General features: G+C 36.6%; 2 protein-coding genes across 3 annotated transcripts; both read left to right on the top strand.

The window, feature by feature from the left end:
* Window positions 1-1,642: 1,642 nt before the first annotated feature.
* LOC104601427 (glycosyltransferase BC10-like) lies at window positions 1,643-4,276 on the top strand. 2 transcript variants are annotated; one of them, XM_010264746.3, is made up of 2 exons: window positions 1,643-3,223; window positions 3,787-4,276. In XM_010264746.3, exon 1 carries the CDS (start codon window positions 2,118-2,120, stop codon window positions 3,210-3,212), a length of 1,095 nt encoding a protein of 364 aa, XP_010263048.1. In that variant the 5' UTR covers window positions 1,643-2,117; the 3' UTR covers window positions 3,213-3,223; window positions 3,787-4,276. The 2 variants fall into 2 exon arrangements, with proteins under 2 accessions (XP_010263048.1, XP_010263049.1); XM_010264747.3 differs by having other exon boundaries at window positions 1,655-3,213.
* Window positions 4,277-9,474: 5,198 nt separating this feature from the next.
* On the top strand, window positions 9,475-12,445 carry LOC148802305 (uncharacterized). The gene is made up of 2 exons (XM_088897863.1): window positions 9,475-9,921; window positions 12,431-12,445. Exons 1-2 carry the CDS (start codon window positions 9,475-9,477, stop codon window positions 12,443-12,445), a joined length of 462 nt encoding a protein of 153 aa, XP_088753989.1.
* Window positions 12,446-17,996: the final 5,551 nt, after the last annotated feature.

The following is a 17,996-nucleotide window of genomic DNA, read 5'->3' as shown; positions in this document are numbered from 1 at the left end:
TCAGAGCCCAGTGGGCGATGGATTTTCAGAATTCAAACGACCGTATCATAGATTTTCCATTATTTTATAGAAGTGCTTGAGCCAGGATCCCTGTGAAATACATTAACTTGCCAAGTGTCCCATGCCCAGAAGGTCAGGGCCCGCCATAGAGTAGTGTATAATTCAATTTCTTTCTGGGCGTTATCATTCTATTATTGGTATTTTGATGCATGTAGAAGGTCTTCCGGTTTGGAACCACTGGGAAATTCCCAGTTGAATTTGATTGTAATTAATTTGTACCTTAATGTTGGTGCAGTTCTGTTGCAACAAATCCAAGGTCTCACCACTGTGTACGGTCTTTTAGCTAAAATCACATAAAATGTTTTAAGAGTGTGGACAAGACAAAGGTCATTTTCAGCCGTGCAAGTTTGGAAATTTTATTAAAAAGCCAAAGAAAGTAGAAGACTAAAGTCACTAAACAGAGGGCAGTATCCAGTAGACGATGGTTGCTGCTACCTGACTACAAGCCGATGTTGGACTGGCATCCCTCTCCTGTGTTTATGTGTGTCGGTGTATCACCAAATAACAAATGTCTACTTAATGATCAGATGTAATTGATTACAAGTTCATTTACTAATTTTCTTAAACCTAGAACATCCCTTGTCGTTTAATGAGTTTACTTAAACCTATCATATGATTTTCATTTTTACTAAAACACTCCCTGTAATTTGCAATCCTTTTACTTAATTGCCCTTTCACTAAGAATTGTTTGTTTTTCCATATGAAAATAATAATAACATGATCACCTAAACTGAGTGGAAAATGTTCAAAGGGCATGAGCCCATGATTGTTATTTCTACATATAAAAAACAAAATTGATTAAATAGAGCCAGATTAGATAATTGATTAAACAGAACCAGATTAGAAAGAGTGATTGCTCTAATATTTTCATTTTCATTTTCTTTTAGTTACATTTATTCAAATGGACATTAGTGTTAAAACTATTATTTTCCACTATCATCTCATGGAATATCAATTGAGTAACACGATTTTAAACTATAGAGGGTGTTTTAGGAAAATACAAATTATGGTATAGAGGTATAGTAAATCCATGAACCTACAGGGAGTGTTTTAATAAATGATCCTTGATATAATATATATAGTTATAAACAAGTATTTTTATGCTAAAATACGCACGGTATATTTGTCATGGGAAGAAAAGAATTAGGGAAATCGTATGGGAGCAGACAAATGGATGCTTGTGACATTTTTGTTCTCAAGTGCTCTCCCCCTTTACTTAAAAAGGGGAGAAGCAGTCAAGCAAGCAGAGGACTCTCTCTCTCTCTCTCCTTTTTTTTGCAAGCAAGAAAAAGAAAGGATAAGATCTCCGTCTCTCTAATGATATTTTAATACGGATGTGATGTGTAATGCCTGAAAATATACGTATTCCATATAAAATTGGGTCATTATTTTTTTGCTCCACCTGACTCTGACGGGTTGGATGACGGCAATTGTCAATAGTCAAGGATGAATAAGGAACGCCTCTCTAACGCTGTTAACTCTGATTGGAAGGCATCAATCAGATGAGGTCCCACCATCTTCATTTTCCCTTTGGGTCACTCATGACAATACTCCCATGCCCTCCTCCTCCTCCTCCCTCACCATCTCTATCTCTCCTCTTTCCTCTTCTTCTTCTTCTTCTTCCCTCCCAAGACCCAAAGGCAATCGCAAAAAGTACCGACACTCCACACAGCCCCCTCTTACCTTCTCTCTCACTAAGTCAATACAGCAAGAAACCCACCCTCATATTAAACTAATAAAACAGAAAACAAACAAATCCCTTCTCTTTATTCACTAATTCACCCATCCTCGTCAAACCCTAATCTCTCTCTCTCTCTGTATATATTATTCGATTTTTTTTTCTCTATTTCCTTTAGGCTTATCTCCTACAAAAACCCTTGATCCACGTTTGTTCCTTCTCAGTCCCGAAACAAGAAAAATAAGAAAAAAAGAAACAGAAGGGGAAGCAACAAGCAAGAACCCCCCTAATCTCCAATTCTCCTTGATGCTTCTTCTCTGAAATACCCAAAAGAGGGATCCCCCCCATTTGTCTTTTTTGATCCATTTCGTCTCTGATCATGTTTTCATCCCCATTTGTTTTGTCGTTCGCTCTCTTACTCTCCCTACCTCTGCTCTTCCTCCTAGCCCCTCGGATCCTCCCTCCGCGGCACCTCCCGATCTCTCTCCCCGACGAACTTGACGATCTCGCGCTCTTCCGTCGAGCCTCTCTCGCGGCCTCCGCCTCACATTCATCCTCATCGACATCCACTTTTTCCCGTCTGGGTACCACGAATCCTCCGCCCAAGATCGCTTTCTTGTTCCTCACCAACTCCGACCTCTTCTTCGCCCCTCTCTGGGAGAAGTTCTTCGATGGCAATCAGCATCTGTTCAACATTTACATCCACGCGGATCCATCTGTCAAATTGAATCCTCCCGGCGGCGTTTTCCAGGGCCGGTTCATCGCCGGAAAGAAGACCCAACGTGCCTCCCCCACCCTAATCTCCGCCGCCCGGAGACTTCTCGCCACAGCCCTTCTCGACGATCCCACCAATTCCTTCTTCGCTCTCGTCTCCCAGCACTGCATCCCACTTCAGTCCTTCCAATTCGTTTACCATTCCCTCTTCGCTTCCGCTCCCGTCAAATCGCCCTACGCCGACCCAGACGCCCCTTCGACTCGGTACGGGCAAGTTAGGTACCGAAGCTTCATCGAGATACTGTCAAAAGAACCCGGTCTATGGGAGAGATACACGGCGAGGGGGAAAGACGTGATGATGCCGGAGATACCCTTTGAGCAATTCCGAGTTGGGTCGCAGTTCTTCGTGCTCACGAGGCGGCACGCATTGTTAGTGATCAGGGATCGCAAGCTGTGGCGGAAGTTCAGACTACCATGTCTGAAGACCGAGTCGTGTTATCCAGAGGAGCATTACTTCCCAACTCTTCTCTCAATGGAGGATCCAAAGGGTTGCAGTCACTTCACGCTCACTCGAGTAAACTGGACTGGAAGCACCGGCGGACACCCACACACCTATCGACCGGCCGAAGTGTCACCTGAGCTTATCTACAAGCTCCGAGTTTCGAACTCGACTTACTCGTATTTGTTTGCTAGGAAATTTTCCCCGGATTGTCTGAATCCATTGTTGGAGATTGCCGACACCGTCATTTTCCGCGACTAATGTAAGCGCTGGTAATCTCTCTCTCTCTCTCTCTCTCTCTCTCTCTCTCTCTCTCTCTCTCTCTCTCTCTCTCTCTCTCTCTCTCTCTCTCTCTCTCTCCCCTCTCTCTCTCTCTCTCCCTCTCTCCCTCTCTCTCTCTGCGCATCCGAGTATGTGGCTGGGTTGACTAGGTCGACTTGACTCGGGAACAGGCCGAGTTGACCCATTGGAAAACAATTTGTTTAATGTTTCCGTCAAATCTGGAAATTTGGAGATGACGGAGTAAATTCGTCGCCGCTGACGATTCAGTTATTGGAATTGAACTCGTTTTTCTATCTGAATTGGCTCAGTTAGTTAAACTCATTATTCGTGACAATGCGTGGTGGGTTTTCCATAGCGAGTTTTCTGTTAGTTTGTATTGAGCTTTACTCGTTATTCGTTATGCGTCGGTGGGTTTTCCATAGCGAGTTTGAATCGCTATCAACTCGGCAATGCGTGGTCTCTTAATTTGATTAATTGATTTTCTTTTCCATTGATGTTGTGTATAATCCGAGTAGCGACCTGACTCGTCCGGGTTCTGTTTATGTTGATGTAGGTGGAACGACAGGTGGAAGAGGCGTCAAAATCTGAAGGCCCAAACCCACAAAAATGAGCCCAACTACAGGCGTGAGAAAGAAAGTAAAAAAGTTGCTCCTTATTTTGTTTCTGCTTTTTGTTTTTTGTGTTAAATCTGAAAAGGGGTTTAATGCGGTGGTGGGTGGTGATGTTTGTACATATGGATCGGTCATGGGTCGTCGATGATAAGATAAATCATCGACCGTATATATACCATAACCATAAGCAAAAGAAAGATGCTAAATGAACGGTAGATGTGCCCGGAGAGGGAAAGAAAGCAAGCAGCGCAAAGGGGCTAAGGTGGCCCAACTGCTTTTCCCTCTCTCGTTTGGCTTTGGTTCCCTCCAATTTGCTTTTCTGCTTTTGTTTTTTGTTTTTCGTTTTTCTTTATATAATGTAATGGCGTTGTGTAGACACAAAAAAGAAAACGTGCACCGCCAATGGGAAAATGAAAGCAATTCTAATCTCAATCTCCTCAGTCTCTCGGTCTATTCTTTTCTTTATTCGCCTTTGAGGCTTTGACCATGAAATTTATAGTAACGTTTTTTTATTTTAATTTTGGGTTCGTGTGGATCTTGTTTGGTATGGTGGTTGGTGTAAATGGGCTTTCTTTATTTTCTTGCTGGTGAAGTGGGTCCAAGCAATACCCCCCAAGTTTTACTTTTAGTGGAGTGTTTGGTATTTTGTATATGATTTAGGTGCCTTCTCATTTTTCATATTTGGATGGGTGTGGGACCCTCATAACTCGCCACGTATCCAATGGGGGTGAACAGGGCTATAGATATGGAATCCTTGGTCTAGGATGGTTGTGGGACCCTTGCAACTTGCCACGTCCACGTATCTCTCATTTAAGAGGATTAGGAATCTACTGTACTGAAGGAATGGTTTCTAGTCTACCATCAACCCACCAATTAGATCTGAATCTGGAAATGAAAATATAAAAGACATGGAGTTGTTTATCCAATTCCAGTCAGTTCTGATTGTTGTAACCAAACCCAAATGCTAGCACTATTTTTCAATGAAGGTGAGCTACCATTAAGTGGGTCTCACCTAAATGGATGGTTGTCATATTGGATTAAATTAGGCATATTGCTCTACATTCAGACTTTTTTTTTTGTGTTTAATTTGATCAAGGACACCGCACGTGCATCGGCGAAACTGCACTGACAAGGTCAGTGGACCTCACGTGCACCCTCTTGCCCTCACCTCTTAATCCTCTGTAATATATATATATATATATATATATATATATATATAATTCAAAGTATCAATACTTTGGAAGTTTGGATGTGCAAATATTGCGGATAATTTCACAATTAGATGCACTTTGAATCGGTTAATGATCTGTTAGACTCGGGCGGCAAGGTTCTAAAACAAGGTTAAAAGTATTGATACGTATCAGTTGATATCTATTGTTTCGGGACCTCTCTCATATGTCCCTATAGTGGGTGTATTGGGGGTTTGACCGGTTTAGGGGGTGGAGGAGCCCTAAATCAGCCCCCCTGAATTGGTTGCGGAAAAAAATAAGGAAAAAACAACAAAAAGTAGTATTGATTCGCCCAATACGCCTCTACCGATGTATTGGGTGTATCGATATTTCGAACCTTTTCTAAATGTCGATACGGGCCAATATGCCTTCCTGTGTTGGTGTTTTTTTTATGTTTTATTTTTTTTTTTGAAATCGGTTCAGAGGGATCGGTTTAACGTCTGACTACCTTTTGAACCAATGGCTGACTTGATACAATCCTTGTAGGGGCCAAGGTTCAAAATATCGATATGCCCAATATGCCGGTTAGACCCCCGATACACCCATCGTAGGGGCGTATCAGAGGGGTCTCGGAACGATATGTAACGACCGATACGTATCGATACTTTGAACCTTGGTTGGGGAGCATTGGGAAGCCATTGGTATGATACATATCAGTCGATACGGGTTGATACGTATTGACACTTTGAACTTTGTTGGGCGGTCGAACTATTGACTTGTTCAACGGTTTTTGGTTGTTTTATTAACTATTATTAATTTTTAATTTTTTTTTTCAGAATGAGATGCTCGTTTGAATTGGATGGTCGAATTGTTGACCTGGAAACCGATAGCCAGAATGGTTTTAGTTCCAAGTTGTATTTTAAAACATTGATACTAGTAAAAAAAGATAATTTTACTGATGTAACAGTTGTAACAACCATGTTATCTGTCACCCTCTTAGTGTTTGTTTGGCATCAATGCTGTTGCTCCAGAAAACGGTGACACATTAGCTCCATGGAAAAAATGGTGCTCTAGAAAACGTCAATATGTTTGGAACCGTTTTTTCATAAAAAAATAGTGCTTCAAGCCATTCCTTGGAAACCGAGAAGATGTGATTTGGAGCAACGCTGAATTTGACATTTTTTTTAGATTGAAGCTCGTTGTTGTTAATGAGAACATGATGTGGCAGTGACGTAGACTTCTTATAATGGGTACCAGTGCTGAAAACAGATATAAAGCATTGGTACCAAACATAAAGTATTGTTGTTGCTCCAGAAAATGTTCTACCTAACAACAACATTTCCAAACAAAAAAAAAGACAATTTTCTAAAAAACGATGTATCCAACCCACACATTAGCAGCACCGTTTTCTCATTATAACATATACTAAATGCTTGTTTTGGAGGGTTGAGGTGCAGCAGCTTCTCGCTTTCCAACATTGGCCCCTAGCCTTTAAACAAATTGGCTGTTAGTCGGTCATCCGCTTCAGCCTCTCTACATAAACAGCTGAACCGGCGTTCAATTACCCTCCCAACCCAAATGGGCAATTAGGTGAAATTCATATAGTGATATAGGATAAAATATGCATGGGGCCTTGTGACTTTTCAATTCAGAGTTCAGACCTGTTTCGACCAGGCATGGGTTGGACCCTTTCCAAATTAAAATCAATTTGAATGAATTGAACGGACTAATAAAGACATTAAATTCGATCAGACAAGATTTAATGGTCCGAAATATTCATTGGATTGGATTGGACCCAAGCTAAATTAAAACTAATTTGAACAGCTTGAACAGTTCATACACTGAATTGGACCAATATACAATGGTCCGATGAATGTATTCATCGGATTGGATTGGACCTGATCTATCTATAATGGATTTATACCGGATTAGATTGGATTGGACCTATATCGAATCTATTGACAAGCCTACCGGTGTCAGTGTACAGAAACTGAATGGCAATCCTAAATGTTGATGGTTTAGCTATTGACCCATTCAAGGGTGGTCCTAAAATAAGATTAAGGGCATGTTTGGTATCACTGAACACTGATCTCTTATTGGTCACCGTATGTGTTCAGCGGTTTTGTGACTGTTCGATAGCACTTATTCACTGATCGTTGGAAGATTTTACCCTTTTAAACGTTAAAAGCAAAGAAACATTGTAATTTGATTATTTTAAATATAAATTAATGAATAATTAATTCAAAATAATTTCCAAAAGTAATATTAAGATTAATTCATTAATGATTAATTTTGAATCAATGTTATTAATATTATTAATAATTAATAATAATATTATACAATTATTAATAATATTAATAATTAGTAAATCATAATTATTAATAATGAAAAGCAATTACTAATAATATTACTTAATATTAATTATTTTAAATATAAATTAATAATAATCAATTATTCAATAATCGTAATTATTTAATTATAATTAGAATAATTAATTAATAAAAATAATTAAGTAAAGAATTAATTAATAACAATAATATTATTAATTAATTAACAATGAATTAATAATTAATACTTAACATTGATTAATTAGTATTAATCATTAATGAGTAATGAATTATTAAGTAATACCTAATAATTAATTAATCATAATATTATCATTCATTAGTAGTAATATGAATAATACTAATCATTGATCTTAATTAGTAATACTATTAATAATATTAATTATTAAGTAATTAATAATTAATCATAATTATTAAGAATTAATAATATTAGTAATCAATGATGATGATGATGATGATGATAATAATAATAATAATAATAATAAAAATATGTAATTAATAATAACTACTTAAGAATATTATTATTAATTAATGAATGAATAATTATGTCATAATAAATAATATTATTCATAATGCATAATAACAATATTAATATCAATTCAGTAATGACTAATTAGTACTTAATATTATTAACAATTATTAATCAATAATAATATTATATAGTATTATATAGTTTTTAATAATATTAATAATCAGTAATGCGTAAGTTAACAATAATTGAAATTAATTAATAATAAAATTACTGAATATGAATAATTTTAATAAATAATTAGTATTAGTCATTAATAATAGTAAATTAAAAAGTAATAAGAATAATAATTTATTAATAATAATTAGAATAAATAATTAATTAAGTAATAACAATGATACAAATAATTACTTAACAATGAATTAATAATTAATAACAAATTGAATATGGATTAATCAAAAATAGTAATAAATAATAATTAATAAATATTAATTAGTAATAATAATAATTAATAGTTATTAATACTAATTATTAATTATTAATTAGTAATAGTTAGCAATAATAATAATTGTTGATTACGAATAATAGTAATAATAACGAATTAATAAGAATAAATAATATTAATTATTAATGAATTAGTAATTGTTAATTATTAATTACTAATAATTAGTGATAATAATAACTAATATTAATTATTATTATTAATTAATAGTAATTAAAAATACTAATAATTAGTAATAATAATTACAATTAATTAATAGTAATTGTTAATAATATTAATTAATAATTAATATTGATAATTATTATTATTTTTAATTACTATTAATTAATAATAAGAATTATTATTAATTAATATTCATTATTATTATTATCACTAATTATTACTATTTAATAATTGATTATGACTAATTCATTAATTATTATTAATAATAGTAATTATTAATATTAATAATTATTAATTGTTAATAATTAGTAATAATAATGAAATAATAAGAATAATTAATTATTAATTATTAATTGTTAATTAATTATTAATTAATATATTAATTAATAATTAATTGTATTAATTAGCAATAATTATGAATCGTTATTCTAAATTTTAATAATATTTTTTTTTTGAATTACATAAAAACAAAAAAAATCTCAAATATAGGGTTAAAATGGATATTTGACATTTTTTAGAATTCAGAATTGAGAGTTCAGAACAACATTCTTTGCATTCAGAGTTTAGAGGAAAGAAAAGTTCACCAATACCAATATACCTCTTAATGTAATTATTGCACTTTCAAATGTCAAACTTTAGAGGAAACGAACATGCCCTAAGATTAGGAGATGGATGTGATGTGTCTTCTCCATTTTCTTGCATGTAAATAAGAGGATAGAGTTGCGGAAAATGGCATAGACAACCATTTCTTTCAGAAAATGTGCTTCACATTCCCAAACACGTGAGATGTGACAACAATTCCTTTTTCAGGTTTTGCCTTTTTTTGCCTTGTTTTTTTACTTTGTTTTCCACCCTAAAGTTTTTTTTTTAATTTTTTAGGGTACATTACAAAGACCCCTCCTGTACTATGGGGTTTGTGACAAAGACCCCCTGTACTTTGTTTTGCGGCAAAGACCCCCCTGTACTATGACCGTGAGACAAAGATGCCTCTGCCCACTTCCGACAACGCCAATCTGACGACATGCCTCAACTACACCAACCTTGGGGTGTTCTCCCTCACTTGGTGTCGCAACGTCATCGGTCGAGATCTCCAGATCGACCTCCACTTTGATGACCAATCTGGGTTCTACGCTGTCGTCGTCGTTGACGGTGTGATGACCCTTCTTGTCGATAGAACCAAAACACAAAAGCCTAAGAGAAGAAACCAGGTGTTGATTTCGAGAAGGGAACATGTTTTTGGAAACAAGGTTTATACAATGAGAGCTATATTTGGAGGCAAGGCCAGAGACATCTCGATTGATTGCAGCGTGAGTGGCGACGAACCTTGGCTTTGTTTTAGTGTCGATCAGAAAAGGGTATTGCAGATTAAGCGATTGAAGTGGAAGTTCAAGGGAAACGAGAGGATTGAAGTGGATGAGGTCCCAATTCAGGTGTCCTGCTACGTGTATAATTGGTTGAGAGAAATTTATTCAGTGGTTTGGAGGAGGAAGAAGATGAACATTGTTTTTACCCTTATTTGGTATATTTTTAAAAAAGTTAACATATTTTAGAAATTATATTAAAAGGATTAATTTTTATTGATATTAGGGCCCAAAAGTTGCCCTTATCAACTATAACCCCTTATTTATACTCCAAATGAAGGGAATCTCAATATATTTATGGTCTCTATTTAATTGGGACATTTTTAATTGTCTTCTTAACATCTTTGCACCCTTATTAAGAGTGTTTTTATTAAAATAAACACCTGATTTTTTTTAAAATTAACAGACAATCCAAATAGTTTTGGAAATTGATCACTAAGATTGGCTAAATAACCAATCTTATCCCTATTAGCTTTTCCAAACAAAAAAAATCATCATTCACAAAAAAGAAGAGAAATATTAGGAGCATTCCTATTAATTTTGAAACCCATTAGTTTATCATTCATATTAACTTTAAGAATTAATCTAGTAAAGACCTCCATAGCTAAAACAAACAAATATAGGGAAATTGGATCACCTTGTTTAATTTCCTTTCAAACATAAAAAATTCATTTTAGTGATTCTTTTATCTATACTACTATTAAAAGTGTGAATGAGGTTTAGATTCTGGATTTTTTTACTAAAATACCCTTATTTTTTTTTAACTGGGTTTCCCTATATTGTGAGGGCAAAAAACATAATTTGAATTACTACTTTTATTAAATTTAACATATATTCTTCATCATTAAGTCCTATATTTAAGGTGTTAACTCCCATTTCCTTTTATTAAATCTTATATTTGAGGCACATTAAATAAATGGACTTTATGGATTTTTCTTGACTAAAACACTTCTATTTATGAATTTAGTCCCTCTTTAACTGTGTGGGGAAAAAATGTAACTTAAAATACTATTACTTTCTATTTTGGTTTTTCATCAATAAATTCTATAAATTAAATCTATGTCTAACACAAAAAATAATTAAATAAACCACCCATTTGTCTAAGTGGCAAGTAAATAGTTCAACCATCCGCATTAAATGGGTTAATCAATATTCTCATAGTTAAATAATAAAAAAATTAAAAATAAATACAAATATAAATATTACAAAAATTATATAAGTTGTGAAAATATTTATGCGCATCACTAATATTATCTATTTATCATATTACACAACAATAAGCATGCTAAATACAAGTGTTTTTATTTAATGGAAATGAATAATCCAAAAACAAAACTATTTTCCTATTCAAGTGGTGGGTCAATGGTTCAACCTTTTAGGTTAAATGAATCAACCTATGATATCATAAATAAATAGTAAAAATTTTAATTAAGAAGATAGAGACATGAAAATTATTAAAAATATATAAATTTTATAAAAACAAACATGTGGGTGCATCTATAATATTATAAATAAGTGTGACAAATAAGAGTTATTTTTATTAATGATAGAAATATAATTAAAAAGTAAACTAACATAAAAGGAAAACTATTTTTGCATCTAATTGATGGTCAGTGGTCCCTAGAGAGGCAAATTAGGTGGGCTTATCTCGAGCTCTAATTGACCCATCTTGTAATTTTAGAAAGTCTAGATCCGATTTTTGATTCTTGACTTGAGCCTAGGCCTAGGCTCAAAAGTTTGGGAATTTTTATTTTTCGGGTTAAGCCCAAGTTTATTCCTTAGGTAGCTAAAGTTAGGCCCAATTATATACATAATTATAAATTCATATATAGCACATATTTGCACACATGCATGTATATGAAAATATACACATGCATTTAATATCAAATTTTGTTATTGAGCTAATTGACATAAACAAGTCCAAGACTAACTCAAGTGCATTAAATTTCAATGTAGGTTGGGCCCAAGTTGGATAGATCAAGCTTGACATTGATCTAAAGCCTTAAGTCCGATGCATAAGGTTGGGCTTGGGTTAAACTTAAATTCAACCCAACCTACTTAACTTACACCATAATGGTCCAATTGTTTGGATAAATGGGTTAACGAATGATGTCGTAATTAAATAATAACAATTTAAAAAATAAATAGAAATACAAAAAATTTATAGAAAATTTTGACATATCTAAGATATTATAAACTTATCATATGAAACAAAAATAACTATGATAAGCACGAATTCCTTTTAAAATTAATTTTGTAAATAAAATAAAAAATTTAAAGTTGCCCGAAAATGAGATTTTTTTTGTCAAGTCAAATATGCTAGCACATGATGTCATAATTATATAATTAAAAATCAAAAGATAGATAGAAATAAATAATATATAGAAAACACAAAAGTTTGACTACAAAATTTGTGCACATTTCTAATAATATATGTTTATCATATTAAACAAAAATAAATATGATAAATAAGAAATTAACAATGAAAATAAAATATAAAATCTAAATCCACCAACACACAATGCTTTGATTATTTATCCTTTTTAAATGATTCTAATAAGGATATTGAAATTATTAGGTTGCGCTTGATTGAGGTGTAAATGTGAATCAACATAAAACTCAACCGTCAGTTCGCATTTACAACTACTTGTTTCTCGTGTAAAAGCGGACTAGTGTAAAACTCTACACCCAATCCAATTTTGCAGCTGTTTGTTTCCTGATGAGGGTAGATTTGGCCCTCCATTGACATCATGACACATGGCATATCAGAACAGGTAGACTACATCCCAGCATCACCTAGGCGACAACTTGCCTTAGCCAAAATGGGGTCCCAGCTGGCGACTTGCCTCTACCGCCGACCTAGTTACTTACTTTTGCTGCCGACCTGGCGACCTGCCTTTACTGCCGACCTGGCAACCTACTTTTGCCGCCGACCTAGAGACATGCCTCTGTCGTTGACCTAGCGATCTACTATTGCCGACTTGGCGACCTACCTCTGTTGCCGACCTAGCAACCTGCCTCTATCGCCGACCTGGTGACCTGGCGATCTGCCTCTGTCGCCAACCTGGCAACCTACCTTTCTAGAAGATTGCCAGTTCTCTCCGAACCTTTCGGGATCACGCTGCGTAACTGTAGGCCTTATTCTCATCCCACTCGAATCGGAGGGAATCGATAAGCCTTATTAACTGGCATGTTATCCTCCTTCCAAAGCGGAACGGACCTCTACGTCGTGGGTCGAGGATTCCGGGAGTGTTTCGCGAGACCCATGGCAGCCCAACTATATAAGGGCATCAGCCCCTGAGACCCAGGTAGATTTATAATTTTTAGTTCTCATAGATCTCCAACCCTCTCACATTTAGCTATTTTAAAATCTCTGATTCGCAAACTTAAGCATTGGAGTGCCCATCCCGGGTAAAGCAACCCGGATACTCTGATACTGTTTCCTTGCAGGTCACATCAGAGCCACCTCTCCAGCTTGTCACCATTTAGCTAGGCATCAGAGCCACTTCTCCAGCTCGTCACCACTCAGTTAGGCATCAAAGCCACCTCTCCAGCTCGTTACCACTCAGTTAGGCATCAAAGCCACCTCTCCAGCGCGTCAGCATTCAGCTAGGCATCGGAGCCACCTCTCCAGCTTGTCACCATTCAGCTAGGCATCCAAGCCACCTTCCAGGTAGGGATTATTTAGCCAGGCATCTGAGTCACTAGCCAACCGGGAGCTGCCAAAATGTGCATCATCAATTGGCGTCGTCTATGGGAAACGCAACAAAAGGCTATGTTCTCACCCGATTCTTTGAGCCTCAAGTAATAACATCTTCAAGCAACAACAACAACGCTTGATCGAAAGAACCCCTAGGGGGGCAGAAACAAAATGATTAGCCCAAACGAGTTCTCGCAGTCTTGCCCGGATAGAATCTTCCTAATTGTAAGGCCACCCCCATATGTCGAGCTCTACATGCTCTCTACGAGAGTTGGCGGCTAACAGAATGTGAGGCCACCCCACAGGTCGAGCCCTCCGTGGTTCTTGTGGGAGTTGATAGCCAACAAACTGTGAGGTCGCGCCGCAGATCGAGCCCTCCATGCTTTACGTGGGAGTTGATGGCCAGCTGGTTGTGGAGTCGCCCTCGCAGGTCAGTCCTGCTGAGGTGACAAGGTGCCTGTAGGCCGAGGTGCTGAGAGCAAAACTAGACTATCAAAATTCTGCTGACCTGGCGACCTACTTCCACTGACCTAGCGATCTGCCTCTTCCGCCAAGATGGCAACCTACCTTTGTCGACTTGGCGACACACATAATCAGCCCGGATGAGCCTTGGCGACCTACTTCCACTGACCTAGCGATCTGCCTCTTCCGCCAAGATGGCAACCTACCTCCGTCAACTTGGCGACACATAATCAGCCCGGATGAGCCTTGGCGACCAATGGACTACAGTCGCCCTTGCGGGTTGAGCCTTTCAAGGTTCCCATGCAAGCTAGCAACTTGCAGTTAGTAAAGCTGCCCTTGTAGGTTGAGCTCCTTGTGGCTTGTCGTAGGAGTAGGCGACTAGCACCTTAGAGGACTGACACAGTGCAGCCGTGACACCGACCCGCTATTTAAATTTCAACATCGACGCACAAATCGCAAGGGGAAGCCAAACCGATTTAAACATCAAGGACCCTTAAGCCAACCTCGAAATATGTTGGTAACAGGCCAAAGGACCTACGACGAAGCACGAATCTACTCCCTTCGTTGAGCTGATCTCAGCTCGGGAGTGGGGGGCAATTGATGATGGCAGATTTGGCCCGCCACTGACATCATGACACATGGCATATCAGAACAGCTGGACTACATCCCAACATCACCTAGGCGACAACTTGCCTTAGCCAAAATGGGGTCCCAGCTAGCGACCTGCCTCTACCACCGACCTGGTGACTTACTTCTGCTGCCGACCTGACAACCTGCCTCTACTGCTGATCTGATGACCTACTTCTGCCGCCAACCTAGAGACCTGCCTCTGCCATCGATCTGGCGATTTACTTCTATTGCCAACTTCGTGACCTACCTCTGCCGCCGACCTGGCGACCTGCCTCTATCGCCGACTGGCGACTTGGCGATCTGCCTCTATCGCCAACCTGGTGACCTACCTTTCTAGAAGCTTGCTAGTTGTCTCTGAACCTTTCGGGATTATGCCGCGTAACCGTAGGCCTTATCCTCATCCTGCCCGAATCGGAGGGAAATGGTAAGCCTTATTAACTGGCACGTTATCCTCCTTCCAAAGCGGAACAGACCTCTACGTCATGGGCCGAGGATTCCGGGAGCGTTTCGCAAGACCCACGACAGCCCAACTATATAAGGGCATCAACCCCTGAGACCCAGGTAGATGCACAATTTTTAGTTCTCGCAGCTCTCCAGCTCTCTCATTTTTAGCTATTTTAAAATCTCTGATTCGCTAACTTAAGCATTGGAGTCACCACTCAGTTAGGCATCAAAGCCACCTCTCCAGCTCGTCACCATTTAGCTAGGCATCAGAGCCACCTCTCCAGCTCGTCACCATTCAGCTAGGCGTCCAAGCCACCTTCCAGGTAGGGATTATTTAGCCAAGCATCTGAGTCACTAGCCAACCGGGAGCTGCCAAAATGCGCATCATCATTTCCCATGTAAAAGTTACTTAAAAAATCAATGTAATCCTATTTTTTGGCTAACTTTTACATCGTTAATCGATGTAAATGATATGTCGATAAAATCGATGTACTTTTACATCTATTCTCACTTAAAAAATTCTCAACGGTCCAAATAATTTTAACCGATGAACTTTTAAATGATGGATTTTTCCATCGATTAACTTTTACATGGTGGATTTTTCCACCACATTCAAACGCAGCTTTAATATTATCTAAAATTACCACATACAATTCACATGCATATTTACTAGTCAATACTAAAAATTTGACTGAAGAAATATAGATTCAAATTAATCATTTGACACCATTCTTAATAAAGTTCAAAAAAATCTCAAAACCAACATCAAATAGTCCCACTCAAGAGAGTCATAAGATTTAGATATATCCAATTTGATTGTCATGAGTCCTCTCAACATTCTTTTTTTCTTTCTACGTAAATAATATATACCTACCATAAAATTTAAATAATACATTAAGTGTCATTTTAGTTGCTTCTCATCATAAATTTGTTTCTTCTTTTGGTAAAATATTAAATAGCATATTGAATGTTTGTTTTCTCTTTTTAACATTTCTTTTATTCAAACGGTTTTTGGTCAAATCCCAGGCCTTAGGAAAGCCGGATTTGGCATCAAAGTCAGATGACAGTTTCAAACGATTTGACAGCCTGCATCAACGGCTGATCGGAAACACGAGTTGAGATCTGCTCCTCACATAGGGCGCCTCACACCGATTTCATAGGCACATCTCACCATGCATTAGGAACATCTCCCGTGAATAATAACGTATAAGTACGGGAGATATTCCCAATGCATGGTGGGATGTGGAGGTCATTGTGAGGTGCCCTGTGTGAGGAGTAGATCTGGTCTCTGGAAACACTGGGCAAAACACTTTTGCTACACTAAAAACCATGGCTTTCAAAACTAGATTGGACCGGAAAAACCAGTCACCGGTCAGGTGATTGGTTCTGTTTTTCCCCAAAACCGGGATTTCTCAAAAAGTCGTTGATTTTGGTCAGCTAACCGCTGACCCAGGCAGTTAACCATTCAAACTGTTTGAATGGTTTTGGTTGTTTTTTATTTTTTAAAAATTTTTAAATTTTTTTATTTCTTTTGTTAGAACGGACTGACCGTTTGGACCGTTCGACCTGGTAACCGAACCCCTGACCGTTTCGATCTTCGAGTCGGTTTTAAAAACCATGCTAAAAACAATGAAGATAAAGCCTCTGCTGCATTGTCATTGCCTCACCTTGAACTAGATGAAGTAACGTCCTAGTAGGGCCAAAACAAAACATCTAAGGTCATATTCTCGATTTTAACCCTACACCAAAACCATGTCATAACAAAAGTGAATTCCATAGGCCCTCTTTTTGAGTTCTGATCCTCTAATCACAACACATTGCTGGCCACACCCATCCAACTGCACGTTGTGAATATTGATGACCACAACACAACTGATGTTCCATATGTGCAACTGGGTGAATGTGGCCAGCAATGTGTTGTAGTCAACTCCCTTTTTTTTTTTCTCTAAACAAGAAGCAACATGAAAGCCTTTCATGAGCATTTCTCATCTCATGCATGTTAATTAATAGATTGATTAAATAAAAAAATAATCAAATAAGTAATAAATTGATTAAATAATAAATAGTTAATAAATGGATATATAATTTTTTAAAACATTAAAAACTGGTTACTAAAATGACTACATAATTAAACTAATTAACTAAAAATAGTTAACTTATCTTAATAATAGGAATGACAATAAATAAACCATTAAAAGTTGATTATATAGTTAAAATGGTTAATAATTAATACAATAATTAAATAATTAATAAAATGGTTAAACATAAAAAGACAAATCTACACTAAGATGGTAGAAAGAGGAGTTTCATACATTGAATTGGGGCTAAAAGTGTAAGTGATGTTAAAATTGATCTAAATCTAGTATAATCAAGGTTAAAAGGGTTTTGGTTAAATCAGATTTCAATGAGGATGCAATTAATCTCTTTCGTTGAGGTATTGGTCCTAGGGTAGTTGCAAGGTTCAAAGTATCGATACAGGCCGGTACTTTTTTTAGATTCTATCATTAGGGTGTATCAACCTGTATTGATACTTTTTTTTAGATTTTATTTATCTTTTTGAAATTGATTCAAAAGGACCAGTTTAAGGCTCGATTACCCTCTGAAATGTCTAACCCGATACAACCTTTGGAGGGACGTATCGGGAAGCCATTGGCAAGGTACGTCTCGGCCAATATAGACCGATACGTGTCAATACATTTGACAGTAAGAAATGATAAAAGTATTATTTATGTAAATTATTATGACAGTAAGAAATGATGAAAGAAGTATTATTTATGTAAATCATTATGGCAGTAAGAAATGATGAGAGAAGTATTATTCTGTAAATTATGTTGGTCGTTGGAAGAGAACCACCACATAAATTAACAATAATAGTAACTGATATAATAAAGTTACAATTAATTAGAGC

This window comes from Nelumbo nucifera, chromosome 2 (genome assembly GCF_055504915.1).
Source record: "Nelumbo nucifera cultivar China Antique chromosome 2, China Antique-T2T, whole genome shotgun sequence".
In the NCBI taxonomy this organism is placed as follows: Eukaryota; Viridiplantae; Streptophyta; class Magnoliopsida; order Proteales; family Nelumbonaceae; genus Nelumbo; species Nelumbo nucifera.
The sequence above is the reverse complement of the archived record's forward strand: the minus strand, read 5'-3'. Positions and strand labels throughout refer to the sequence as shown.

Bases quoted from the DNA above. Each gene is read 5' to 3' on its own strand.
- LOC104601427 (XM_010264746.3), top strand. From the start codon at position 2,118: ATGTTTTCATCCCCATTTGTTTTGTCGTTCGCTCTCTTACTCTCCCTA.
- LOC148802305 (XM_088897863.1), top strand. From the start codon at position 9,475: ATGCCTCTGCCCACTTCCGACAACGCCAATCTGACGACATGCCTCAAC.